This window comes from Schistocerca piceifrons, chromosome 3, assembly GCF_021461385.2.
Source record: "Schistocerca piceifrons isolate TAMUIC-IGC-003096 chromosome 3, iqSchPice1.1, whole genome shotgun sequence".
In the NCBI taxonomy this organism is placed as follows: Eukaryota; Metazoa; Arthropoda; class Insecta; order Orthoptera; family Acrididae; genus Schistocerca; species Schistocerca piceifrons.
In genome coordinates, this window is record NC_060140.1 from 57,221,282 (window position 1) to 57,249,040 (window position 27,759).

Sequence of the window (27,759 nt, forward strand, 5' to 3'; positions counted from 1 at the left end):
TATACATATTAAAAAAATAGATGTATGTACGTATGTGGGTTTTTGTTTGTGTATGTATGTTCTCAGGTCCTCCTAAATCACTGGACCGATTTCTGCCAAACTTGGTACACGTACCCCCTGTCAGATACGAATAGCTGTCGGGGTAAGAAGCACCTACCAATAATAGTTCAGCCGATATGACATCATAAACAATAAGTTTCGTGAAAAACTACTGCATCCTGCGTGCATTTAAATTTATTGCTTTTGTGCTACTAACTCTACTCGCAATAAATTTCGCGATCACTCTCCACATATGGTGCTAAATGCTCCTACAAAAGCTTGTCATAGTACCAACTGTAGTTCAAGAGATATGATGTCATAAACACAGAGATGCGTGAAAAAAGACCTGCTGAATTTTGCATGATGATTAAATTTATTACTACTTTCAGATAAATTTTATTCGCAACATATTTCGCAGACAGTATCCACATACGCCGTTGAATGTACCTACACAGTTATATCGTTGTGAGGCACACAGTTTAAGACTTATGTCATGAATTCTGAGACGCTAAAAATATGCCTCAGCAGCGTGGAGTTCTAATAGATTTATCCGTTACCACTAAGGCATCATAACAGTTAAGACAACTGAAGGAAATCCGAGACACCCAGAAGTGATTTTGACAGATTTCAACTGCGAAGTGCAGACGGCTGTAGGCGAAAACAATTGCCGTCTGTAGAGATATGGAGAGGCGTTGCCATAGGGACGTTTACAAAATCGCATTGTAGACAGACGAAGCAGCTGAAGCCGGCCGAAGTGGCCGTGCGGTTAAAGGCGCTGCAGTCTGGAACCGCAGGTTCGAATCCTGCCTCGGGCATGGGTGTTTGTGATGTCCTTAGGTTAGTTAGGTTTAACTAGTTCTAAGTTCAAGGGGACTAATGACCTCAGCAGTTGCGTCCCATAGTGCTCAGAGCCATTTGAAGCAGCTGAACCCAGCGTACACAAGACCCTTCTGGATCACGTTTGGTTCAAATGGCTCTGAGCACTATGGGACTCACCTGCTGTGGTCATAAGTCCCCGAGAACTTAGAACTACTTAAACCTAACTAACCTAAGGACATCACACACATCCATGCCCGAGGCAGGATTCGAACCTGCGACCGTAGCGGTCGTGCGGTTCCAGACTGTAGCGCCTTTAACCGCTCGGCCACTCCGGCCGGCGGATCACGTTTCTTAATTTGCTTACTGTACTTATACATTGAGCAAACTTCTTTGCAAGACTATTTCATAATTTCAAAGACGTTTTCGTGAAAACATGGAATGAAATTTTTTTTCGATAGTCTGCTACAAACATGTCAATTTTTTCTTTTGGTTTCTAATAGGAAATTGACAAAACGAATACCTGGGCAGTGCCGCGTTTGTTAGCTAGTACTATAAAGATGGCTGTCTGTATTTATATTCATCTCCTCCTAAAGCAGTGGGTGGACTGATTTCAGACAAACTTCGGATATATGTCCCTTAATGTTAGGCAACAATCGCTGTGGGCGTAACAACCACGTACCTACAGGGTGTTTCAAAAATGACCTGTATATTTGAAACGGCAATAAGAACTAAACGAGCAGCGATAGAAATACACCGTTTGTTGCAATATGCTTGGGACAACAGTACATTTTCAGGCGGACAAACTTTCGAAATTACAGTAGTTACAATTTTCAACAACAGATGGCGCTGCAAGTGATGTGAAAGATATAGAAGACAACGCAGTCTGTGGGTGCGCCATTCTGTACGTCGTCTTTCTGCTGTAAGCATGTGCTGTTCACAACGTGCAAGTGTGCTGTAGACAACATGGTTTATTCCTTAGAACAGAGGATTTTTGTGGTGTTGGAATTCCACCGCCTAGAACACAGTGTTGTTGCAACAAGACGAAGTTTTCAACGGAGGTTTAATGTAACCAAAGGACCGAAAAGCGATACAATAAAGGATCTGTTTGAAGAATTTCAACGGACTGGGAACGTGACGGATGAACGTGCTGGAAAGGTAGGGCGACCGCGTACGGCAACCACAGAGGGCAACGCGCAGCTAGTGCAGCAGGTGATCCAACAGCGGCCTCGGGTTTCCGTTCGCCGTGTTGCAACTGCGGTCCGAATGACGCCAACGTACACGTATCGTCTCATGCGCCAGAGTTTACACCTCTATCCATACAAAATTCAAACGCGGCAACCCCTCAGCGCCGCTACCATTGCTGCACGAGAGACATTCGCTAACGATATAGTGCACAGGATTGATGACGGCGATATGAACGTGGGCAGCATTTGGTTTACTGACGAAGCTTATTTTTACCTGGACGGCTTCGTCAATAAACAGAACTGGCGCATATGGGGAACCGAAAAGCCCCATGTTGCAGTCCCATCGTCCCTGCATCCTCAAAAAGTACTGGTCTGGGCCGCCATTTCTTCCAAAGGAATCATTGGCCCATTTTTCAGATCCGAAACGATTACTGCATCACGCTATCTGGACATTCTTCGTGAATTTGTGGCGGTACAAACTGCCTTAGACGACACTGCGAACACCTCGTGGTTTATGCAAGATGGTGCCCGGCCACATCGCACGGCCGACGTCTTTAATTTCCTGAATGAATATTTCGATGATCGTGTGATTGCTTTGGGCTATCCGAAACATACAGGAGGCGGCGTGGATTGGCCTCCCTATTCGCCAGACATGAACCCCTGTGACTTCTTTCTGTGGGGACACGTGAAAGACCAGGTGTACCGCCAGAATCCAGAAACAATTGAACAGCTGAAGCAGTACATCTCATCTGCATGTGAAGCCATTCCGCCAGACACGTTGTCAAAGGTTTCGGGTAATTTCATTCAGAGACTAGGCCATATTATTGCTACGCATGGTGGATATGTGGAAAATATCGTACTATAGAGTTTCCCAGACCGCAGCGCCATCTGTTGTTGAAAATTGTAACTACTGTAATTTCGAAAGTTTGTCTGCCTGAAAATGTACTGTTATCCCAAGCATATTGCAACAAACGGTGTATTTCTATCGCTGCTCGTTTAGTTTTTATTGCCGTTTCAAATATACCGGTCATTTCTGAAACACCCTGTATCATAGGTGGTGATACATGGCGTCATCAAAATGGTATGTGTGAAAAGCTGCCCCATCAAGCATGATGTTTAAATTTATTGCTTCTGTGCTACCAAATTTATTCGCAATATTGCGTAGACAGTATCCTCATACAAAGATTATTGCTTCTGTGCTACCAAATGTATTCGCAATATTGCGTAGACAGTATCCTCATACAAAGAGTGTGAGAAAAGTAATGAGACAGATAATACTGCGACCGATTTGGCAACACTGTGTTGTTATACTCGTGTAGACAGGTGTGTTCATCCCTTCCAGATGCTGAGTCCGAGTTTCAGCTCCGTACAGTCATCACTTGATTTTTGAGAGCGCCATCAGTTAAATTGTGTTTTGTTATGTGTTGTGAAAATGGAGCAGCGGAATTTAAAGGAATCTTAGTCGATCAAGTTTTGTGTTAAACTTGTGGAATACGGAGTATGACCGTTGGGAAGTCGAAACAGGCCTGTGCGGCACATTCCTTAGCAAGAGTCCAAGTTTTTCGCAGACAGAAATCATTTTTAGAAGGCCGAGAACACGTTGAAGACGAACCACGCTCAGATAGACCTTCAATTTTAAAAACGTAAGGAAGCCTCGAACGTGTGAGTGCTCTTGTGAAATGAGACCGACGTTTAACAATAAGGAGGATAGATGAGCTGTAAAACACTTTCACCTTACAATAAACTTTGACAAAAGTTTTACACATGCGAAATGTTTATGGCAAAATGTTTACGGAAAACCTCACAACTGAGCTGAAGGATAATCAAGGAAACGCGTGCGTTGATCTTCTTGAGAGGACTGCCAATGACGACGAATGGTTCAGTCGTGCGATCACAGGCGATGAATCCTGGATTTTTAGTACGATCCTGAGACAGAGCGGAAGAATATGGCACACTGAGACATCTCCTCGACCGAAAAATACTCAAATGAGGAAATCAAAGATCAAAACAATGCTGATTTGCTTTTTTGACAGTAGGTATACAGTTCTTAAAGAATTTGTTTCTCTAGGACAAATTGTCAGCCAAGTATTTTACACAGATGCCCTAGAAAGGTTTGGGAAAAGCGTGAATCGGGTGAGAGCAAATATTGCAGACATGTGGGTGCTGTGTCTTGACACCACTCCATGGCACGCGGCCACTTCCATTGTGGAATTTTTGACATCAAACGACATTCCTGTTGTTTCACAGCCCTGCAGTTCACTTGATCTGAGTCCTTGTGACTTTTTCTTTTCTCTAAATTGAAAAATGTCTTGAAAGGACGTCATTTTGGAAATTTGGAGAACATTCAAAAGAATGTGACCGTTATGTTAGAGGCCTTTCAGGGCTGCTACGAAGATTGGGAACAACGGATGCGCCGGTGTATAGCTGCCGAAGGGAACCATGAGGCTCGTACAATAAGTAATGCCCCACACTTTTTAAAAAACGCCGTTAATATACACAGACAAAGGTCCTTGGTGCTTCACATTTTATGTTTGCTCTGTGCGCCGGTGAAGTTTCGAACCATCCTGGCAGAGCCGTAGTACACTGTTAAAATGGCGTCTACATACGACTCACGTTACAAGCAGTGTGCTGTTATGGAATTTTTGTGTGCAGAAAGAGAAACAGTCCTGAACGCCCATAAACGTTTCTGTGCAGTGTATTTCGATGCTGCAGTTGATAGCATTACAATTGGGCGATGGGTGAAGGAAGTTACAGCGTTAGGAAATTCAGAAACAGAGCTCCATGATCAGCCACGCTCAGGACGTCCTGTCACAGCCACTGTTCCAGACATGATGAATCGTGTGGATGCCATTATTCGTGCAGACAGGTGCATTACAGCTCGACAATTAGATCTACAGTTGTCGGTCAGCAAATGGAAGTGCGTCTGCAATGATCGGGACTCTCGGCTATTCAATGAGGTGCTATCGGTGGGTTCCACGAATGCTCACAGAGGACGACAAGGTTCAAAGAAAGTCCATTTCATCTGAATTGTTGAAGCGTTTTGATACTGATGGAGAGGCCTTACTGTCATGGGTCGTTACAGGGAATGAAAGCTGAAAGCTCGGTGTACCACTTTGCGCCGGAAACAGAAAGGCGGTTCATGGAGTGGCATCATCCTCATTCACCACAAAAGAAGAAATTCAAGAAAACCCCCTCAGCTAAAAGTATTCATGATGACAGTCTTCTGGAATTGTGGTGGCATCATTCTCGTGGATGTGATGCCAAGACGGTCAACCATCAGTTCAGAGGCATATGTGAAGCCTTTGAATAAACTGAAGAACCGTTTCCGAGGTGTTCGATCGGACAAGAATCCAGAAGAAATCTTGCTCCAACACGATAATGCATGCCCACACACAAGTCTGACAACCGAGGATCACATCGACAAATTGGGTTAGACATCATTGTCTCATCCACTCTTCAGTCTTGACCAGCCACCCTCGGACTTCCATTTCTTTGAGCTGCTTAACGATTATCTGCGACGAACACACGTTGAAGATGACGGGAGTGTCAGTCATGCAGTGAAAACACGGATACGCCTACAGGACAAGAGCTTTTACCAGCAGGGAATACATGCTCTTACACAATGTTGGCGTACGACCATAGAACAAGATGGAGACAGAAAAATTCTGACTCTTAACAATAAATATGTTGTGAGAAAAAAATTTGGGTCATTACTTCTTGAACGACCCTCGTACATTGAAGGGGACAATACTATTGTTTGAAACAAATACAAGCTTCGGTAAATGAACAATCAGTCTCACTACTCTTCTCAAACACCTCCTAAGCCGCTAAATGCACCTACAAAACTATATCATGGTTCCACGCATGCGCATTTTAGGAGATATGACGTCATAAACACGAAGAGACGTGAAAAGCAGCAGCATTTTATGTGACGTTTAAATTTATTACTTCTTTGCTACAAATTCTATTCGAAACAAATTTTTCAGACAGTGTCCAAATATGCCACCGAATCTTCTTCTTCTTCTTCTTCTTCTTTATCGTCGCCTTGTCCCACGTCACGTAGGGTCGGCGTTGCTCTTCTGGAGCCTTCTCCTCCATAGTTCTCTATCCATTGCCTCTTCCTTCTTCCATCCTTTCTCCTTTAGATCCCCGGATATCTTATCCTTCCACCTCATCTTCGGTCTTCCTCTCCTTCTCGTTCCTTCAATCTTTATATCTTCAACTCTGTTTCCGATATACTCTTCCCCTTTTCTCTGTAAGTGTCCGTACCACCTTAGTCTGCGCTCTTGTATCTTTTTCCCCATGGGTCCCACTTTCACAACTCCTCTAACAAATTCATTTCTAATCCTGTCCTTCCTTGTTACCCCACACATCCACCTCAGCATCCTCATTTCTGCCACTTCCATTTCCCTTTCCTGGGATACTGTGATTGGCCATGTCTCTGTCCTGTGTATCATAGCAGACCTTACCACCGACTTGTATACTTTCCCTTTCAACCCAATGCTCACCTTCTTGTCACACAACACTCCACTCATTTTCCTCCAGTTGTTCCAACCGCAATTTATTCGGTGTTGTATCTCGCTTTCCAGTCCTCCATACTTCTGCATGTACGACCCCAGGTATTTAAATTCCCAGACCGATTTCAGCTCATCATCCTGGATCTTGCATTGCCTCATCTGCACATCCTTTAGTGCTAAATATCCTTTGTCCTGCTAATTTTCATCCTTCTCTCTTCTAGTGTCCTCCAATCCTCCAGCTTTTCCTCAAGTCTGTCGATGCTCTTCTCACAAAGAACCACGTCATCCGCAAACATCATATTCCACGATGCTTCCGTCTTTACATCTTTCACCATCATACCCATAATCAGGTCAAAGAGGTAGGGACTAAGCGCAGACGATGTAACCCTACTTTTACTGGAAACTTCTTTGTCATGCCCACCTGTGTCATTGCTCCTCTGTAGATTCCCTTCACTAACCTCACGTACTTCTCTGGCACGCACTGCTCTCTCATACTTCTCCATATTTCGTCCCTTGGGACTCTGTCATATGCTTTCTCCAAATCAATGAAAGCCATATGTAGATCGGCTTGTAGCTCCCCATGTCTCTCCACTATCTGCCTTAAAGCATGTATTGCATCAGTCGTTCCTCTTCCAGGCATGAACCCAAACTGTTCTTCACACACCACAGTCTCCTTGCGTAATCTTGCTTCTATAACTCTTTCCCAAATTTTCATTGTGTGCGCCATCAGTTTAATACCACTATAGTTACTGCAATCTGGCACATCACCTTTCCCCTTCAATATTGGGATCAGCACACTAGTTCTCCACTCGTCTGGCATCTCCTCCTGTCGCCAAATCTTCTTCATTAAATCCCAAAGGAGCTCAATTCCCTTTTTACCTCAACGGGAATCTGGTCTGGGCCAACAACCTTCCCATTTTTCATCTTTTCAACTGTCTCTTCGAATTCATCTCTACTTATATCCGTCGTTAATCCTTCGTTTGCCCCTCCTTCCTCAGTTTTCACTCTTACGTTTTCTTCATTCAGCAATTTCTCAAAATAATTCAACCACTTTTGGATTATTTTTCCACTATTTTTCCTTCTACGTAATATGTAATCAATTTGGCTTTTATTTTCGCCACTCCTGTATATTATTAGTATTTCTCTTTTTCGCTGGAAGTAGGTATTCGTAATCACTAGATCAAAAGCCACTGCAAATTCCACTATCTTTTTCCCTTCCTCCATGCCACCTCTCTTCCCTATCTTTCCTTCCGCCAACATGACCATTTAGATTCCCTCCGACCATCACGCTTTCATTCTCTGGTATTCCGACCATTACTCCATCCAAATCTCTCTAAACCTTTTCCTTCTCGTCCTCCGAACATCCCGCTCGTGGTGCATAGGCTGTCAGCACTGTTACCATTTCTCCGCCAAACATCATCTTAGCATACATGATCCTATCATTTACTCTGCTGACTTCACATACCTCTTCTTGAAGCTCTCTGTGCAGAATAACTCCAACTACATTTCTTGATTCTGGGCTTGCAGTACTATAAAGTAGCTTATAGCCTTCAGCTAAGATCTTTGCCTTATTGCCCTTCCACCTTGTCTCTTGCACACACAAAGCCTTTATCTTCCTCCTCTGCATCATGTCTACTATCTCTCTTCCCTTTCACGTCATCTTTCCCACATTTAGAGTTCCCACTCTGATCTTGAACACCTTTGGAAACTTCGCAAAACGCCTCCCCCGGTGATCCGAATGGGAGGCTATTACTCGGGAACATTTATCTTGAGAGGCATCCATCATTCCTCTTGTTTTGGCAATGTTTTTATAGCGGATTCCCTTCCTGCCGACCACCCCCTTCCCTTGTTAGAGGGGCAGAAGCCACAGAATGCATCTATAAAATTATATGATTTGTCATAAAACCTAAGGTGCGTGAAAAACTGCCACATTATGTATGATGTTTAAATTTATTAGTTCTGTGATACTTAATGTATTCCCAATATATTTTGCAGGTAATATCCTCATACACCCTTAAATCTGTCTACAAAATTATATCATCGTACAACACATACTTCAAGAGATGCGACGTCCTAAAATTTTAGAGGAGTAAAAAAAAATGCCACATCATTCATGAAGATTTAATACATTTATTCGAACCTATAGAGGCGCCTAGAAAATCCGGGATCATCTCACACGGAGTCTACTGCAGGAGTACATGCAAGGTTTCGTGTCTAATAGAAAAATGGAAAAATTAATACCTGGGAAATGCCAAGTTTGTCAGCTAGTGCTAAATATTTTAGGATATGATAGTATAGACAAATTAGAATAAAATATTTTACATAACATGTGTTCAGTTTCTGTTCTTTACCTACACACATATTCACAGACTATGTTAAATCAGGCTGATGATTAATTTCAAAGTTAATTTTAATAAATTCCATCTATGACTTCATTACACTTTCGAATTCTCTTGACAACAACATGCGCAGCTCTTCTGAGGTCATCTGTGGGTTCTTTCATGAGGGAGCACTATTGATAACCTGAAAGTTCAAATCGTCTGACAGTATCACACTCATTCCTCTGATGATAGACTCCAATAAAGCGACTACGATTCAGCATTGCTATTGCAACTAAATATCTCTCTCAATGCGCTGCTAAACACTTTATTTATTAGCGTATTTCTGGCTCACAACTCCATCACTAAATGTCCAATAGACCGAATCTGTCCCGTTTGTGCTCTCGCACGCACGCTACTATAGTAGACACTGCGCAAGAAATTCCTTGGCAGCTCGTAGCGTTGTTGCCAGCTTTCAGCTGCGATGTGCTAAAGGCTGCAAACCATAACAGTAGCCGTCTACAGAGCTGTAACGGTAATTAGACGTTGATATAGAGACGTTTACGAAATCGTGTAACTTTATTCGTTGAGCTAGGCCTGCGACGCTGCTATGCCCAGCCGACTGCAGCTGTCGGGCACCAATTATTACTCGCATTGTTGACGAAACACGACAATGCTCTGTGTCCAGGAAAGAAAGCAGTAGGCTGTACCAAGTTCTAGGTGGTAATGCTCGCCAGCTAGCGCTTGCTGCTACGTAGCTCGCTGTCAGGGATACACAATGCACAACCGACTTAAGGTATCACATTTTCGAAGCCATATAATTGTCTTCCACTGAGTTTGAACTTTCACTCACAGGTACGCGCAACATTCCTCTGTGATTGTGCAAAAGCGTGCCACCCTACGAGGTCGCCTTTGGACTGGATGCTTCTTCAGACAGCAAGATGTTGTCACCTGTGAAGAAAACGCTAGAGCTCAGAAGTTAATGCGACAAGTACAGTGGGTTAATGGTTTCGGATTGGCACCTAAATTCACCAAAAGTCTGCCCAACACCGCCATGGACGCTTCACACAATAGGAAGCTCGTCACAGCCACTCTTAACTGCATTTCGCCACTCCATTTTACGGGTCTATGATGGACGTCAGAATCTCGGCGCCCAGTGTTGAAATGACGCAGTTGTCTGAGGAAAACATTTCACACACACTGCCGCTCAGAATCGACACGGAAAGGCCTCACGGGTTGGCATAAAGGGCGTGAATGCAACAACCCCTTTCGTTGCAGCGTAGATTCCCACGATCGAAAATGACAGTCCACAGGGGGTGAAGAACAGAATGATGCTCTTGACAACCTTTGACAGTGCGGACACCTTCGCACGCTTCAGCCTTTCTCTAAGGACACTGTGGACCTGAATACACGCTAAACGCGATCTCACCCCCTTGGCGTGCACTGCGAAAGCAATTTTTTTTGCTGCTGTGTACATGTTGGAAGCAGTACGGGCCTTTCAAAACCATTCGAAGAAATCTGAACGTGAGACAAGGCAGCAAAGAGCGTTTATTCTTTTCCAGACCTTCTGCTTTGCGTCCTTCTGTGGCATGATCACAGAGGAGTATGGCACTGACTCAAACGTGAATAAAACGACAAAATTACCCTCTGAGATTGCTCAATCGAGCAAAACACTCGGTAGCACACGCCCTCATTTACAAAAAATTTCAAAAATGTCCTCTACAGAGAAAATCCTTGCAGTACGTCATGCGCCTGCAGGTAGGCAACCAGGTGGTACTGTTCTGTGCAATTTGCTTTCCTGCATGCGCCTATGTACCTAGGTTTCCTCTGTACAGGAACATTAATTAAATTCTCAATAAATGTGGACAAGGAGGATACTCCCGACGTTATTTTCGAACTGGGCAGCAGAGGTATCATTTTCTGTTTTATTCACACATGTGTCAATGTCTCAATCCTCCATTGTCAAGCTACAGCAAGAGGAGCACTGATGAAGAATAAAAACCCTGTGCTGCTTCGGATCGCCTTAAAATTTCGTTGAATGGTTTTGAACGGTCCCTAGTGGTGTCCACCCTGTACACAGAGCGAAACGTGTGGGCGCACTGCGCTCCAAGGTAGTGAGATCATGTTCAGCAGCGTCGCTAGCCCATGGTGTCGTTACAGGAATGTTGAAGCATCAGGGAGATGTCGGCAATATCAAAGAGTGTTAAGACGGTTGCTCACCACTCACCGCTCTGCAAACTGCTGTTTTCGACAGAGAAATGTGTCTGAATGAACGTGCTAGGGATAGACATGTTTTCTTTGGCTACATTTATGCAACCACTTGAGGCCTTTTCGTGTTGAGTCTGAGCGGTGATGTGCTTGAAATGTTTTATTTATCCACTCATAAGAAAATGGAGCGAGTTCAGTGCAAGGTGTAGTGACTCTGACCTCCATCCAGAGCCGTGAAACTACAGGATGAAATGTGCTTAACAGGATCTGTGCCGACTATCCCGTCGTGTGACACGTCAACGGCGGTGTTGGGCAGAATTATGATGAAAGTTGGAGCCAAGGGGACTTCATTAACCAAATTTACACGCTACTGAACTTGTGAGCTATGGTATCTTTTCCGCATGTGTCGACACCCGTCTATTTCAAGGTAGCCACTGTTTTGCACCTTCAGATAAAGAGGCTGTAGCCGCCTTTGACCCAAACATCAAACGTAAGCATCGCAACGGAGACAATTACGGGGGTTCGAATAAGTGGTCCGTTAATTCTGTTGCGCAGTGTAGTTCATGATATCCTTACAGGAAGATTTTGAATCCGGTAAAAGCCACAAGAATAGTGACACTGCATGCATAATGTACGTCATATTTTTATATGTGGAACACCGATACGCATAGAAACTTTGCGTATGCGTGTTGAACGTCTACGTTCTACCAGCTGACTAAAGCTTTTTACGAGGCGATACCCTAAAAATAACCGGAATTATTTTTTAAAAACTATATATTTTCAAGTTGCTTACAAAAAAACCTTATCCCCTTCAAAATACTCTCCATTACAATTAATACCTTTGTCCCAGCGGTGCTTCCTCCGTTCGAAACATTTTTCCTTGTGGTTATTTTTAGAAGTGGCTGACAGTCTTTCCCTCGTTTTTTTTCCTGACTTCTTCAATGTTGGCAAATCTGTGTCCTTTCATCCCCCTTTCCATGCTCCAAAATAAGAAAAGTGGCACAGACCCAGTTCAGGTGCGTGGGGTAGCGGAACCATGCCATTTTAGCTAAAAAATATCTAACAGAGACAGCTGTCTCTGCAGGTGCGTTGTCGTGTTGGAAGAACCAGTCTCCTGTCCGCTACAAATCGGATCTTTTTTTGACTGAACCGACTTCCAAGATAACCCCCTAATCCCTGTCAGTTGGTCAATTGTCTGTCGACGGTCTTGAACACAAGCTCTCGAATGTTTTCGATGCTTTCGTCGATTACGGCAGCTGATGGACGTCCAGAACGACTTTTGTGATCAATAGGCATGTCGGCATTTTTAAATCGAGCAAACTACTCGTAAATTGGAATTTTTGCCGTAGCGTCATGTTGGTAAGCTATTTTTAACATTAAAACACTTTCAGCAGCATTTTTACCGAGTAGAAAACAAAATTTCACAGCTGCACTTTGTCACTTACACTTGCCATCATAAAAAACGAAACAAGAACGAAACAGCGCTAGCAAAAACAATCACTTCAGATGAGCAGAACAAGCCAGGTCGACAACACACGTGACACTAAATTCCTGTCGCTCAACCATTTCGTCTTTGTTGCTTTCCTGTTGCTTCGGTTTTTGAGAGCTCGCTCACGATGAACAACTGTTTCTTGACAGCGGGCGCGTTTTAAAGGGTTTTTGTAGTGCAGTCGACCAGTGCATAGAGACGGATTGTTTTGAGACTGCAGTGGTTTGTGCTCTTATCATTTGACAAAGGACAAAACAACGGAAAAGGAAGTGTTGCATTCGCCCGCTTATGTCTGAAAGACTAAATCAAGGGAAATTCACTTTTAATATTTCAAGAACTAAGATAACCCAGAGAAATTCTTCAGTTATTTCTGCATGAATGTAACGTCATTCGACGAGCTAGTCACAATTCTGGGACGTGCCATCACCAACCAAAATACAAATATGCGACTGGCGAGTCCACCAGAAGAGAAGCTCGGTGTTATATTAAGGTAGATAGCATAAAATTACACATTTTTATTTTGTTTGATATTGTTTATTATTCGAGAAAACCAGTTATTAACAGTAATCGATACATTTTGTATAAATTATGTCCAAAGCAACTGACTGAAACGGCTGAAAATTAGTGCAGGTATAAAGTTTAAACACTGTTGAGTGTAGTGACATCGTACGTAGTTTGTGATACATCTAAAGGCACAGAAAAATTAGTCAGGTATGAGTTTACACTGTTGCAATCATGAAGTAGGTTGATGGTCAGACATAGATGTTGCAGTAAAACTCGCGTGGGGGTGGAGAAGCTAGAACACCGAACGCCAGCACTGAAACGTCTGTCATTTGATAGACACGTGTCATGGAAACGTCTTATTACCTCTCAATTTGTGCATCGATCATTCAAAGTCTGGGTATTGCTTTCAGCATAGGTACAAGAGACAATGCAAAATGTGTTGCAGAGTCATCCATTGATGAAGCGGTTTCTTTCTTGTCTCGAAGTATATAAAGTTTCTTCCTAACTCTTCTTCGTTTTATTTAGATTGTAACAGGTATGTGAAGAACGAACAATGGGTGCCCTTTAACGTTGTCTGTTTCCTCAGGTTCCTCATCGCTTACTACTGGTTCAGCATTTCCACTTGTTTCAGGTACTTCTACGGTTGGTTGAATAAACAAATGCTGATCGTAAAATTTGTACTTTCGGCGCTTTCCGGCTGGTTGTCCAGACTTGGCCGATTTTTGCTCACGCAATTCTCTTGCAAAGCATGTCCTTAGATTTTCCCATCTTCGTTGTTCCAGCGTTCCTAGGAAACGAAGACAATAAACTGAAACGCTGGACATGTTGTAGATTTTAGTTTTTTTTTATGAAATAAAAATGAAACCTATTATAATTCAGTTACTTTAAATCATTTACGAAACTTCATAAATTATTATAACTCCTTTTCAGGTATCTGACAACTGAATGAAGTTTCAACGATCTTTCATACAACTACTTGATTGTTACAAGCACAATCCGAAAAATAGTGAAAGCAACATGCAGTGAAGTATGGAATGTCTTGCAACCTACGGTTATGCCAGAGAAATTTGAAGAAGAGTAGTTGCACATTGATGAACAGTTCTATAAAAAAAACCATCATAGGTGCTAAATACAGAAAACATATTCGAATATTTTTTAATTATAAAAAATTCTTTTCTGTGGTGTTGATGGCATCGATCGAGCTGAATATCAATTTGTCTTCATTGATGTTGGTGCAAATGGAGTAGCAGGTGATTATTCAGTTTTTAACACTTCGGATGTTGGCAAAAAGCTGTAACGTAACCTTCTGAACATGCCGAACGGCCGAACGTTGCCTAACTATCCACAACGCGAACCAAAGCCTTTTTGTTTGCTAGCTGATGAAGCTTTTTGTTTATTGAGACACATTTTGCTATCATTTGCTAAAAAAAACGCTAACCCCATTAAAGAAAATTATCAACCATACGCTTACAACTACTCGTCCTATGGCTGAATGCATATTTGGTATACTGACGAACAAGTGGCGTATTTTCCATAGACCTCTTGATCTTACCTTCGATTTCTACGATTCAATAGTCAAAGCAAATCGTGTGATCCACAATTTTGTGCGTAGAAGAGATGGAATCAACTTTACAGATATGGCTTATGAATGTTCACTGCAGAGTATAGACATTGAACACCAGGCTATAACTGTATCTGCTGTCAATATACGCAACTATTTTGCAACCTATTTCACGTACTCTGGTGGATTTTTTTCGTGGCAGTACATTGGACACTGATTTCACTACGACTCAACAGCAGTGAAAAACTTACTTGTTCCATCCACAAAACATTATTAAGAAGTGTAATATAAAAACAATGTTAAAAATATGCCAATAAAAGCAACTTTGTAAAATAAAAACTTATTTGCTTCTGTTTCTTGTTCTGTAGTGTGTTGTCCCCAGATCGTACTCCACACGTTTACACACACTTCATCCAAAAGTTTGCATTTCAAATTAGCGTCACAATAATCTTTTAAAGTTTTATTGAACAATGCAGGCCTCTTTTCTACTTCATTTATGAGCAATTCATTATCGATGTCTTCATCCCTCGCAACAGCCATTTTACGAACTTCAAAGTTTCCAACTGCAGATGAGACGGCAACTACATTTTCGTCCGTGTGGGCGCAGACATATAAACTGTGGGAGGGGAGACAGGACGAAGACAGTTGCGTCGCCCGTCTGTCGGCGGCCAGAGCAACTGAAAAGTTGCATCGCTGTCGCGTCGCTCCGTGTGCGCTCTTACATATGATTGTGCAGACTCTGCGGAAAAGACTAGACAGTTGCTTGACAAACAAGTCTCCCGTGTGCGCCCACCCTTATGGAAGGGCAGCGGCAGAAATGCGTACTACACAAGCTCCGCCCACGACAATGTTATTGAGGTTTTATTTGGGTATCCAGTCGTATGTCATTTCCACTCTGTTCATTTACACATGCCGATAGTCGATAATGGCCATTACATTACTCTCACGCAGTTTAGGGAAAGAAACAAATTTGTTTGCATGACCATCCTCCGCAGCAAGCACAGAAATATTTGTTTCGTAAATAAAAACGCCTTTTCTATCTTCACTGTAATTTATTTCCCCCAGATGCGTTTCGCCTGTTTTTCTTTTCCCCCTAAGTAATCTTTAGGGGGATCTAGAACGATAGAGATTTGTTTTGGTATGTATTATTTTTAGATTATCGAACAGTTCACGTCACGCTTTTTATGTAAATAAGTAATTACTTACACTCTGTTGGCGTATGCACTTCCTCTCATCTGGTCTGGAGGTCGCACTGTCACTTCATTTCCGAAGCATAAGCAATTATAAGAGTCGAGGGACATGAAAGGGAAGCAGTGGTTGGGAAGGGAGTAAGACAGGGTTGTAGCCTCTCCCCGATGTTGTTCAATCTGTATATTGAGCAAGCAGTAAAGGAAACAAAAGAAAATTTCGGAGTAGGTATTAAAATTCATGGAGAAGAAATAAAAACTTTGAGGTTCGCCGATGACATTGTAATTCTGTCAGAGACAGCAAAGGACTTTGAAGAGCAGTTGAATGGAATGGACAGTGTCTTGAAAGGAGGATATAAGATGAACATCAACAAAAGCAAAACAAGGATAATGGAATGTAGTCTAATTAAGTCGGGTGATGCTGAGGGAATTAGAGTAGGAAATGAGGCACTTAAAGTAGTAAAGGAGTTTTGCTATTTGGGGAGCAAAATAACTGATGATGGTCGAAGTAGAGAGGATATAAAATGTAGGCTGGCAATGGCAAGGAAAGCGTTTCTGAAGAAGAGAAATTTGTTAACATCCAGTATTGATTTAAGTGTCAGGAAGTCATTTCTGAAAGTATTTGTATGGAGAGTAGCCACGTATGGAAGTGAAACATGGACGATAAATAGTTTGGACAAGAAGAGAATAGAAGCTTTCGAAATGTGGTGCTACAGAAGAATGCTGAAGATTAGATGGGTAGATCACATAACTATTGAGGAAGTATTGAATAGGATTGGGGAGAAGAGAAGTTTGTGGCACAACTTGACCAGAAGAAGGGATCGGTTGGTAGGACATGTTCTGAGGCATCAAGGGATCACCAATTTAGTATTGGAGGACAGCGTGGAGGGTAAAAATCGTAGAGGGAGACCAAGAGATGAATACACTAAGCAGATTCAGAAGGATGTAGGTTGCAGTAGGTACTGGGAGATGAAAAAGCTTGCACAGGATAGAGTAGCATGGAGAGCTGCATCAAACCAGTCTCAGGACTGAAGACCACAACAACAAAGCACATCTTTATATTCCTAACATTTTCTTTACACTTTTACCGTGTTTATTTTTTGCTTGTGATGCACTATTACTCTTTTGTCACTAGTTATATATATTTCTTCGAAAATATTCTCGAATTTCGTACTCTGTGCTTAGGTAATCGTCACCGTATTCCCTAGAAGCAGCAGCAGAATATCAGTTACACAACCTGTCCTCAAATACCATTTTTAAAGACGTGCGGAATTCAGTAGAATCAGCCAGCAAATCGAAATCACAATCGAAAAATAATTACGTGAACAAAAAACAAAAGCACACCTTCACTACTCGAACTTCGGAACAAGAATGAAGATCGATAAACAATCGCACAGGAACTCGAGTGCCAACTGAGGAAATGAAAACTTGTCTCCATAACCAGCTTCATCCCTGTCACAAAAAATTGAAACAACGCAATATACGAATTAGTCTGCACTATCAGCTCATGAAAAGTGTACTGTTCCTCCAGTAACACGGTGCGTAATATCGACTTTGAGGTGTCTCTCACAGGACGGTTACATGTACGGAATTGAACTAGCAAAACTATTTCCTAATTCTCTCTTTTTTCTAACTTGCCTTTGCTGAAACTGTGAATGATTATAAGGGGAACGAGAAAACATTTTAGTATGACAGTGAAGAACTGTAAGATGAAAGTCGTATTTGTTAGTACCGCCTGGGTTGGTAAATATACTTTCTCTGTGTCTTGCTAAAAGGTACATTCTATGAAAAATCTCCGTTGGACTGTAAATGTTTTACAATCGAATATTTCATTTAAGTGCGCAAGGCAACAATGACAACTCTATTGAGGGTAGAATTCGAGCAGTTACATGACAAAACCTGACAGCAAATGAGATCATTGTCCTGGCTTCAGTATTTTATCTCTAGTCGGACACTCCCCAAGCGACTAGGAGTGCTTGACGTGTTGAAGAAAAATTCATGCAGAGCACAGCGAAGTGGGATTCTGCATTTGGCAGGTGGACATTTTATCGATGTCAACAGTATTCAAGCGCCGGCTAAGAACTTTTGGCACTGCTACTATCCGGTATGTTTTTCAAGTTCCTTCTCGTCGGTACTACTGTCACTTGGGATGTCAATGTAAATGATGAACACTTTATTTTTCTACACAGGTGTCATGTCTGGTGCACTGTGTCATAGCATTCGATCTGTCCGCATTCCGCAGTCCCCAGAATTTCTTCTGCCTCTTGGTACCACTTTTTCCGTACCCCCGACAGATGACAATTTTCGCACACGTTCCAGTCGATCAGTCGTGCCACAACATTATGCCTCTGCTTGTGATCAGTGAGAGCGATCGTTTTGCAGCAGGTTTTGGTCACTTGTTTCATCAGTGTCCTTAGAAAGTTTCTTTGGCTCCAGAATGAGATTTTCACTCTGCAGCGGAGTGCGCGCTGATATGAAACTCTACTGGTACATTAAAACTGTGTGCCGGACCGAGATTCGAACTCGGAGCCTTTGCCTTTCGCGGGTATGTGCTCTACCATCTGAGCTACCCAAGCACGACTCACACCCAGTCTTCACAGCTTTACTTCTGCCAGAACCTCGTCTCCTACGTTCCAAGCTTTACAGGAGCTCTCCTGCAAACCTTGTAGAAGTAGCACTCCTGAAAGAAAGGACATTGCGGAGACATGGCTTAGCCACAGCCTGGGTGACGTTTCCAGAATGAGATTTTCACTTTGCAGGAAAGTTTCATATCAGATCACACTCCGCTGCAGAGTGAAAATCTCATTCTGGAAACATTACCCAGGCTGTGGCTAAGCCATGTCTCCGCAATATCCTTTCTTTCAGGGTACTAGTTCTGCAAGGTTCTCAGGAGAGCTTCTGTAAAGTTTAGAAGGTAGGAGACGAGATACTGGCAGAAGTAAAGCTGTGAGTACCGGGCGTGAGTCGTGATTGGGTAGCTCAGATGGAGAGCACTTGCCCGCGAAAGGCAAAGGTCCCGAGTTCGAGTCTCGGTCCGGCACACAGTTTCTTTGCTCTTTTGGTGATTTATTTATTTATCATTATTGCTCTAGATTGCTCCTACACTATACTAATCGTAAATTTCACTTACTAAGGATAACTTGATAGATGAAAATGTGGCAAGGTCAGATAAATGCAATAAATAAATTCTCTGGAACGCTCACTAGCAGAATACGGCGCTGCAGTCGTCAACGCTTGCATAAGACAAATTGCTGCAGATTTCAGTGTTGGGCCATCAAAAAGTGTCTGCGAGCGAACCATTCAACGAAACATCGGCGATATGATCTTTCGAAGGCTCACTCGTGTACCCTTGATGACTGCACGACACAAAACTTTACGCCTCGCCTGGGCCCGTCAACACTGACATTGAACTGTCGATGACTGGAAATGTGTTACCTCGTCGGAAGAGTGTCGTTTGAAATTGTATCGAGCGGATGGACGTGTATGGCTATGGAGACAACCTCGTGAACCAATGGATCCTACATGTCAGCAGGAGACTGTTCAAGCTCAGTAATGGTGTGAGGCGTGTGCACTTGGATTGATATGGGACCAGGATACGTCCAGATTCAACTCTGACGGGTGACACGTAAGTAAGCATCATGTCTGATCACCTGCATCCATTCATGTCCATTGTGCATTACGATAGACTTGGACAATTCCAGCAGGAAAATGCGATACCTCACTCTTCCAGAATTGCTACAGAGTGATTCCAGGAACACTCTTCTGAGCTTAAAAACTTTCGGTGGCCAGACATGAATATTATTGAGAATATATGGATTGCCTTGTAACGTGCTTTTCAGAAGAGATCTCCAACCTCTCGTAGTCTTACGGATTTATGGACAGCCCTGCAGGATTCATGGTGTCAGTTCCCTCGAGCACTAAAAAATGGTTCAAATGGCTCTGAGCACTATGCGACTTAACTTCTGAGGTCTTCAGTCGCCTAGAACTTAGAACTAATTAAACCTAACTAACCTAAGGACATCACACACATCCATGCTCGAGGCAGGATTCGAACCTGCGACCGTAGCGCTTTCTCGGCTCCAGACTGTAGCGCCCAGAGCCGCACGGCCACTCCGGCCGGCCTCGAGCACTACTCCGGACATTAGTAGAGTCCATGCCACGTCGTGTTGCGGCTCTTCTGGTTGCTCGCGGGGGCGCTAAACGATATTAGGCAGGTGTAAGAATTTCTGTGGTGATTCAGTGTGAATAGCAGCACAGAAAGGAGCGTGCGAGTTTTCCCGTTAATGAAAGTGGGACTGGTTAGGGTCTATGCTGTGCAGAAAAAACCAAGCTGTGACAGTACATGCATGAAATTTCCACCAGATCCTGTGTGCTATTACTTTTATTCGTTTAAGAAAAAGAAGAGTTCCATCACGCTAAACGAACATGGAGGAAATAAAACGGCATCCAACTATGTATTTAAATCCAGATCTCAGTAGAGATTGCTACACGATTTGAAATCTGATTTCAAATTAGAGAAAATTACATCAAAGGAAAAATCCTCTATCTTTCGATATTTACAGATGGGAGCAAATAAAAAGTTTTTGTGCATATTTTTCCGCGTCATGAAAGTACATGCCAGCAGCGATGGGGTTGTTTCTCATGATCTGAGTTGTTGCTGCTAAAACAGTTTATGTGAGTGCTAAGTAAATAAACTCTCTGTTCTCCCATCACTGACTGCTGGGCCAAGATGTGATGGATGGCTCGTGACATTGTTGAATGAGCTTTTGACCGTGAAATTTTCACACAGTGAAAGTGTAAACACAAAGACAGCTTCTTTCTCTAATGAGTGAATAATTAACGGGAAGGCCAAGATCGAGCTGAAAACGTTTCGCTATTAGGCAATGGCCGTTGCAGTCCTTTTCTAAAAAGGCCTTCTGAGAGAATACTAACTTACTATGTTAGTTAATGTCACACAAAGATTAAATGTTTTACATATTTCTACTAAATAAAACACTTCTAATAAATTTAGCTCAGTAGTTATTTGAAGAAACTTAATACACGAACGATACAATAATGTACCATCCAAGATGAGGACAGAGAATCAATCGGCATCGACAAACGAAAATTAGTTACATTTCCTTGTATTAAAAGATAAATCATAAGACATGCAAGCAGCATCTTCGAACGTAGACACTAATCGACATTAATCTGTGGCATTATATTTTCTTTACACTGCGTAATTGAGCAATACATAGAGAGATTTTTTTAATATTTTCGTGGTTTTAGAAAAAAGGTGTAGTTTCACAGTCTCGTGAGACTGATGTGGGCGTTATGAACGCGGTGGGCTTGAATGCCCTATGCCTCAGAGGACATTAACTAGTAGAGCCTCAGAGGTCTGTAAACTCGACCCGATGGCCTCGTGATGTTTACCACCAAGTCACGAGGCACACATCCAGAACAAAGCAGGGAGAGTGGTCGGTCGGTATTCAGCTACTGGTAGGGAGACCTGGGAGTGCTTTCGTATTCACCAGTGTTTGTTAAAGGTCGCTGCGAGTCTGGGTGAGAACATGTACAACGACCTGTCTAACAACTGTGCAGGGAGGGTGGGTGGGGGGGGGGGGGGACACTGCATGAGTAAAGCGTGTCGGCAGTGGTGTGGACAGAGTTAAACAATGGCCTGTTGATTTGACGGACGGGACAGCGAAGAATTAACTGTGGGTGTAAGCGCCAGTTGTGTGTACAGCCAGAGAGCAGCAGAATGTAGCGGCAACACACACATCACGACTTTACCGCCCATGACAATAACATCTGCGGTACAACGGGAATTTCAATTCGTAATTCGTAGGAGTGCCTGGACAACAGAACACTTTTATTACGGGTTTCCACTGACGGTCATGTACCTATCAGGGTTCGTGAATTACAGGTTGCAAAGTTTGGGCAAATTCCATCACTATACCTGTGGCTTAAGTGAGCTTCGTTCTGAATACTGAATGTGTGTTAACTACTTTGCTCCTTATGCTGCACTTGATTTGCAACTTTTTCTTCTCCAACTTCACCAGCTATTCTGGAAGTGTGGGGTATCGAATTGTCCTGCTGGAGTTACCCGAGTCCGTCGGAATGCACAATGGACGTGAATGGATGCACGTATTCAGATAAATGCTTACGTACGTGTCACTGGCAGAGTCGTATCTAGACGTATCAGAGGTCCCATATCACGACAATACAGCGTCTTTGATTCATAATCAAAACGTTTTCGGTCCCGGGTTCGAACCCCGCCACTGCCTATATTTTGATAAATAATCAGCATTGGCTGCCGAAGATTTTCGGCATAAGAAGTCAGCCTCATTCTGCCAACGGCCTTGTCAAAGAAGGCGGAGGAGCGGATAGAGGTTCAGGGCACTCTCTTGTCCTATGGGTGGGAAATTGCCCCTAAAGGCGGAAGAATCAGCAATGATCAACGACATGAGGATGCAGAAGGCAATGGAAACCACTGCATTAAAGACACGTAATGTGTATCCACAGGACATGTGGCCTGTATTTGAAGAAGTGTCATGATGATCTCTCCATTGGCAAAAGATTCCGGAATAGTCCCCCATTCGGATCTCCGGGAGGCAACTGCCAAGGGGGAGGTTACCATGAGAAAATGATTGAATAATCAACGAAAGGATAACGTTCTACGAGTCGGGTCGTGGAATGTCAGAAGCTTGAACGTAGTAGGGAAACTAGAAAATCAGAAAAGGGAAATGCAAAGGCTTAATCTAGATATAGTAGGGGTCAGTGAAGTGAAGTGGAAGGAAGACAAGGATTTCTGGTCAGATGAGTATCGGGTAATATCAACAGCAGCAGAAAATGGTATAACAGGTGTAGAATTCGTTATGAATAGGAAGGTAGGGCAGAGGGTGTGTTACTGTGAACAGTTCAGTGACCGGGTTGTTCTAATCAGAATCGACAGCAGACCAACACCGACAACGATAGTTCAGGTATACATGCCGACGTCGCAAGCTGAAGATGAACAGATAGAGAAAGTGTACGAGGATATTGAAAGGGTAATGCAGTGTGTAAAGGGGGACGAAAATCTAATAGTCATGGGCGACTGGAATGCAGTTGTAGGGGAAGGACTATAAGAAAAGGTTACAGGAGAATATGGGCTTGGGACAAGGAATGAAAGAGGAGAAAGACTAATTGAGTTCTGTAACAAGTTTCAGCTAGCAATAGCGAATACCCTGTTCAAGAATCACAAGAGGAGGAAGTATACTTGGAAAAGGCCGGGAGATACGGGAAGATTTCAATTAGATTACATCATGGTCACACAGAGATTCCGAAATCAGATACTGGATTGTAAGGCGTACCCAGGAGCAGATATAGACTCAGATCACAATATAGTAGTGATGAAGAGTAGGTTGAAGTTCAAGACATTAGTCAGGAAGAATCAATACGCAAAGAAGTGGGATACGGAAGTACTAAGGAATGACAAGATACGTTTGAAGTTCTCTAACGCTATAGATACAGATATAAGGAATAGCGCAGTAGGCAGTACAGTTGAAGAGGAATGGACATCTCTAAAAAGGGCCATCACAGAAGTTGGGAAGAAAAACATAGGTACAAATAAGGTAGCTGCGAAGAAACCATGGGTAACAGAAGAAATACTTCAGTTGATTGATGAAAGGAGGAAGTACAAACATGTTCCGGGAAAATCAGGAATACAGAAATACAAGTCGCTGAGGAATGAAATAAATAAGAAGTGCAGGGAAGCTAAGACGACATGGCTGCAGGAAAAATGTGAAGACATCGGAAAAGATATGATTGTCGGAAGGACAGACTCAGCATACAGGAAAGTCAAAACAACCTTTGGTGACATTAAAAGCAACGGTGGTAACATTAAGAGTGCAACGGGAATTCCACTGTTAAATGCAGAGGAGAGAGCAGATAGGTGGAAAGAATACATTGAAAGCCTCGATGAGGGTGAAGATTTGTCTGATGTGATGGAAGAAGAAACAGCAGCCGATTTGGAAGAGATAGGAGATCCAGTATTAGAATCGGAATTTAAAAGAGCTTTGGAGGACTTACGCTCAAAAGGCAGAATTTCTCAAACCATTGGCGGAAGTGGCAACAAAACGACTATTCACGTTGGTGTGTAGAATATACGAGTATATGAGTCTGGCGATATACCATGTGACTTGCAGAAAAGCATCATCCACACAATTCCGAAGACGGCAATAGCTGACAAGTGCGAGAATTATCGCACAATCAGCTTAACAGCTCATGCATCGAAGCTGCTTACAAGAATGATATACAGAAGAATGGAAAAGAAAATTGAGAATGCGCTAGGTGATGATCAATTTGGCATTAGGAAAAGTAAAGGGACAAGAGAGGCAATTCTGACGTTACGGCTAATAATGGAAGCAAGGAAAAAGAAAAATCAAGACACTTTCATAGGATTTGTCGACCTGGAAAAAGCGTTCGACCATATAAAATGGTGCAAGCTGTTCGAGATTCTGAAAAAAGTAGGGGTAAGCTACAGGGAGAGACGGGTCATATACAGCGCCATTAAATTTCGGGAATGCAGCCGCATAAATTCTGCTTCTTCCTCTAATATTTCGGCTGTATATCTTTCAGCCATCTTCAGAGAGAGCCGCACGACTGACGCTCCAGCGCTCGCTCCATCCTTTTAAACTCGCGGACCGCGCCACTGCGCATGCGGCCACAGATGAACAAGGCGCCAGTGATGTTGATCGGCGGCAAAGACGTACAATATGCATGAGTTACGTCTGTGGCTGCGCATTCGATCCATGCTGGGAGATCGATGTATTCCTGGGAGCTGAACTGTAGCGACGTCTTTGTAAGTTCAATGTTGAAAGTGCCGGATTCCATGATTTATCTAATGTGAAACCGCTGTCTCTGTTAATTAAATTCTTCGCCAAGCGGATTTCAATGGCCTCTTTTACTACGGAGTCCCAGAAAGATGAAACAGAAGTCAGAATTTCGACATTTTCATATACCATAGAGTGACCAGAAACAATACAATGCTCTGCCACAGCCGATTTGCTGGGTTGTAAGAGCCTAGTGTACCTGCGATGTTCCGTACACCTCTCTTGAACTGTACGATTCGTTTGTCAGATATATGAAAGGCCACATTCACATGGTATCTTGTAAATTCCAGGTTTGCGGAGTAGTAAGTCATCTTTAACGGAACCCAGGAGTGCAGCCGTCCTCGCCGGTGGACGAAAAATCACTTTTACTTTATGTTTAGTGAGGATCCGTCCTATTTTGGATGAAAGGCTTCCCACATATGGCAGGACAGCCATGGATTTAAATGTTTCCTCGTCATCTTCTGCAGGTCATATACAATATGTACAACAACCAAGAGGGAATAATAAGAGTGGACGATCAAGAACGAATTGCTCGTATTAAGAAGGGTGTAAGACAAGGCTGTAGCCTTTCACACCTACTCTTCAACCTGTACATCGAGGAAGCAATGATGGAAATAAAAGAAAGGTTCAGGAGTGGAATTAAAATACAAGGTGAAAGCATATCAATGATACGATTCGCTGATCACATTGCTATCCTGAGTGAAAGTGAAGATGAATTAAATGATCTGCTGAACGGAATGAACAGTCTAATGAGTACACAGTATGGTTTAAGAGTAAATCGGAGAAAGACGAAGGTAATGAGAAGTAGTAGAAACGAGAACAGCGAGAAACTTAACATCAGGATTGATGGACACAAAGTCAACGAAGTTAAGGAATTCTGCTACCTAGGCAGTAAAATAACCAATGACGGACGGAGCAAGGAGAACATCAAAAGCAGACTCGCTATGGCAAAAAAGGCATTTCTGGCCAAGAGAAGTCCACTAATATCAAATACCGGCCTTAATTTGAGGAAGAAATTTCTGAGGATGTACGTCTGGAGTACAGCATTGTATGGTAGTGAAACGTGGACTATGGGAAAACCGGAACAAAAGAGAATCGAAGCATTTGAGATGTGGTGCTATAGACGAATCTTGAAAATTAGGTGGACTGATAAGCTAAGGAATGAGGAGGTTCTACGCAGAATCGGAGAGGAAAGGAATATGTGATAAGGAGAAGGGACAGGATGATAGGACATCTGCTAAGACATGAGGGAATGACTGTCATGGTACTAGAGGGAGCTGTATAGGGCAAAAACTGTAGAGGAAGACAGAGATTAAAATACGTCAAGCAAATAATTGAGGACGTAGGTTGCAAGTGCTACTCTGAGATGAAGAGGTTAGCACAGGAAAGGAATTCGTGGCGGGCCGCATCAAACCAGTCAGTAGACTGATGTCCCCCCCCCCCCCCCACCAAAAAAAAAAAAAAAAAAAAAAAAAAAAATTACTACAACTGCACACGCCCCACACCATTACATATCCTCCACCAGCTAAAAACAATCCCTCGGTAACATGCACGATCCGTGAATTCATGAGGTCGTCTCCATATCCGTAAACGTCCGTCCGCTCGATACAATTTGGAACGATGCTCCTCCGACGAGGCAACATGTTTCAAGTGATCAACAGTCCATTGTCGGTGTTGACGTCCCAAGTGAGGCTAAAAGCATTGTGTCGTGCAGTCATCAAGGGTACACATGTGGGCCCTCAGCTCCGAAAGCCCATTTCGATGATGTTTCATTGAATGTTCGGCACGATGACACTGTAATCTGTAGCAATCTGCGGAAGGATTGCATATCTGTGACGTTGGACTGTTCAGTTGTCGTTAGTCCCGTTCTATCAGGGTCTTTTTCCGGCCGCAGTTACCGATCTAACAACTGGGTGAGGCACTTGTTGTGTTACATAGGCGTTGTCGACCCCAACTTCGCCTTTTACGTATCTCTGTATTCGAATACGCAAGCCTGTACCAGTTTCTTTGACGTTTCAGAGTATATTAAGTTACTCTCTTGTTACACTGTTTTATATTTGATATGTGAGGGTACATCCTTCAAATTTCCTAAAAGGATTCATTTCAGCAATGTCTTTCTCGGTTAATCTGCAATCTTGACTTCCATATATTAGAACAGAGGTAGCTAGTACTTTATAAAATTTTAGTATCGTAATCTTTCTCGTCTTGCCAAGTAATGTTCCATGTATTCTGCAACGCATCATAGGGAACTTCTTTTATTTGTTAGTGATATCGTTTCCATATTCAAACCTAATGCCACAGCCTAACAGCGGAAACTATGACACTTGTTCTACTGATTGTTCGTCTAATATTATTTTCGAGCGTGCTAGAAATTTCGCTTTGAGGGGCAGTACTTTATTCTTTTTGCCGAAATTCCCAGATAATTATATGAATGTGTGGTGTCTGGTATTTCGGACATGTGTGAAATAACAGACACCACGCTAAATCCTCAGCTGAAAATATATTGTGTAAACTGAAGGTGGAGAGGTGAGAAAGCAAAGGAAAGGAAAGGAGATATCCATTGCATCGGGACTTTATACGGAATCAGCGGTGACGAGTGAAAATATGTGGCGGACTGGGACTGGAATAATTGTTTTTACGTATTTGGTTTGGACGATGTATTGCAAACTGGAGGTCATTTTCTGTCTACTAACTAATTATACTATCATCGACAAGCAGAAAAGTATTTATTTGTGTGTGTGTCCTGCTTTTAATCTGACACCTTCCGTCATTTCCGTTTCCATTGTCTAACAATGTCGTCGAAGTAGATATACTGAATAGTAGACTGAAAACTACACCCTTATCGCAATCATTTGTTGACGTTTGCTAGTTCTATCTCCTCATTTCTTGCACTTATTATAATTTTTGTGTGGTTTTATTATTTGCGTAAAATTTTTAGGATACATTCGTTTTTTCATTACATTCCAGAGTTCGCTTTTCATCCAATCGAATGCTTTTTCATAGTAAATGAGTACGATGTGAGTTTCCAGACTGTTCATTCATTTTTTGGTTAACTGAGGTTAAATAGTAACACTGGCGCTA

At 42.7% G+C, this 27,759-nt stretch overlaps 1 protein-coding gene across 1 annotated transcript; it reads right to left on the bottom strand.

The window, feature by feature from the left end:
* Positions 1 to 13,599: 13,599 nt before the first annotated feature.
* On the bottom strand, positions 13,600 to 15,179 carry LOC124788384. Its single transcript, XM_047255650.1, has 2 exons — positions 15,029 to 15,179; positions 13,600 to 13,865 (listed from the first exon to the last, which is right to left on the bottom strand). The coding sequence occupies exons 1-2, from the start codon at positions 15,177 to 15,179 to the stop codon at positions 13,600 to 13,602; spliced, it is 417 nt and encodes a 138-aa protein (XP_047111606.1).
* Positions 15,180 to 27,759: the final 12,580 nt, after the last annotated feature.

What these genes read in the sequence shown, in the direction of transcription:
- LOC124788384 (XM_047255650.1), bottom strand. Translation starts at nt 15,179, where the DNA reads ATGGCTGTTGCGAGGGATGAAGACATCGATAATGAATTGCTCATAAAT. An exon ending in AGTGTGTGTAAACGTGTGGA is followed by an intron (nt 13,866 to 15,028) that starts GTACGATCTGGG and finishes TTCGTTTCCTAG; the next exon opens with GAACGCTGGAACAACGAAGA.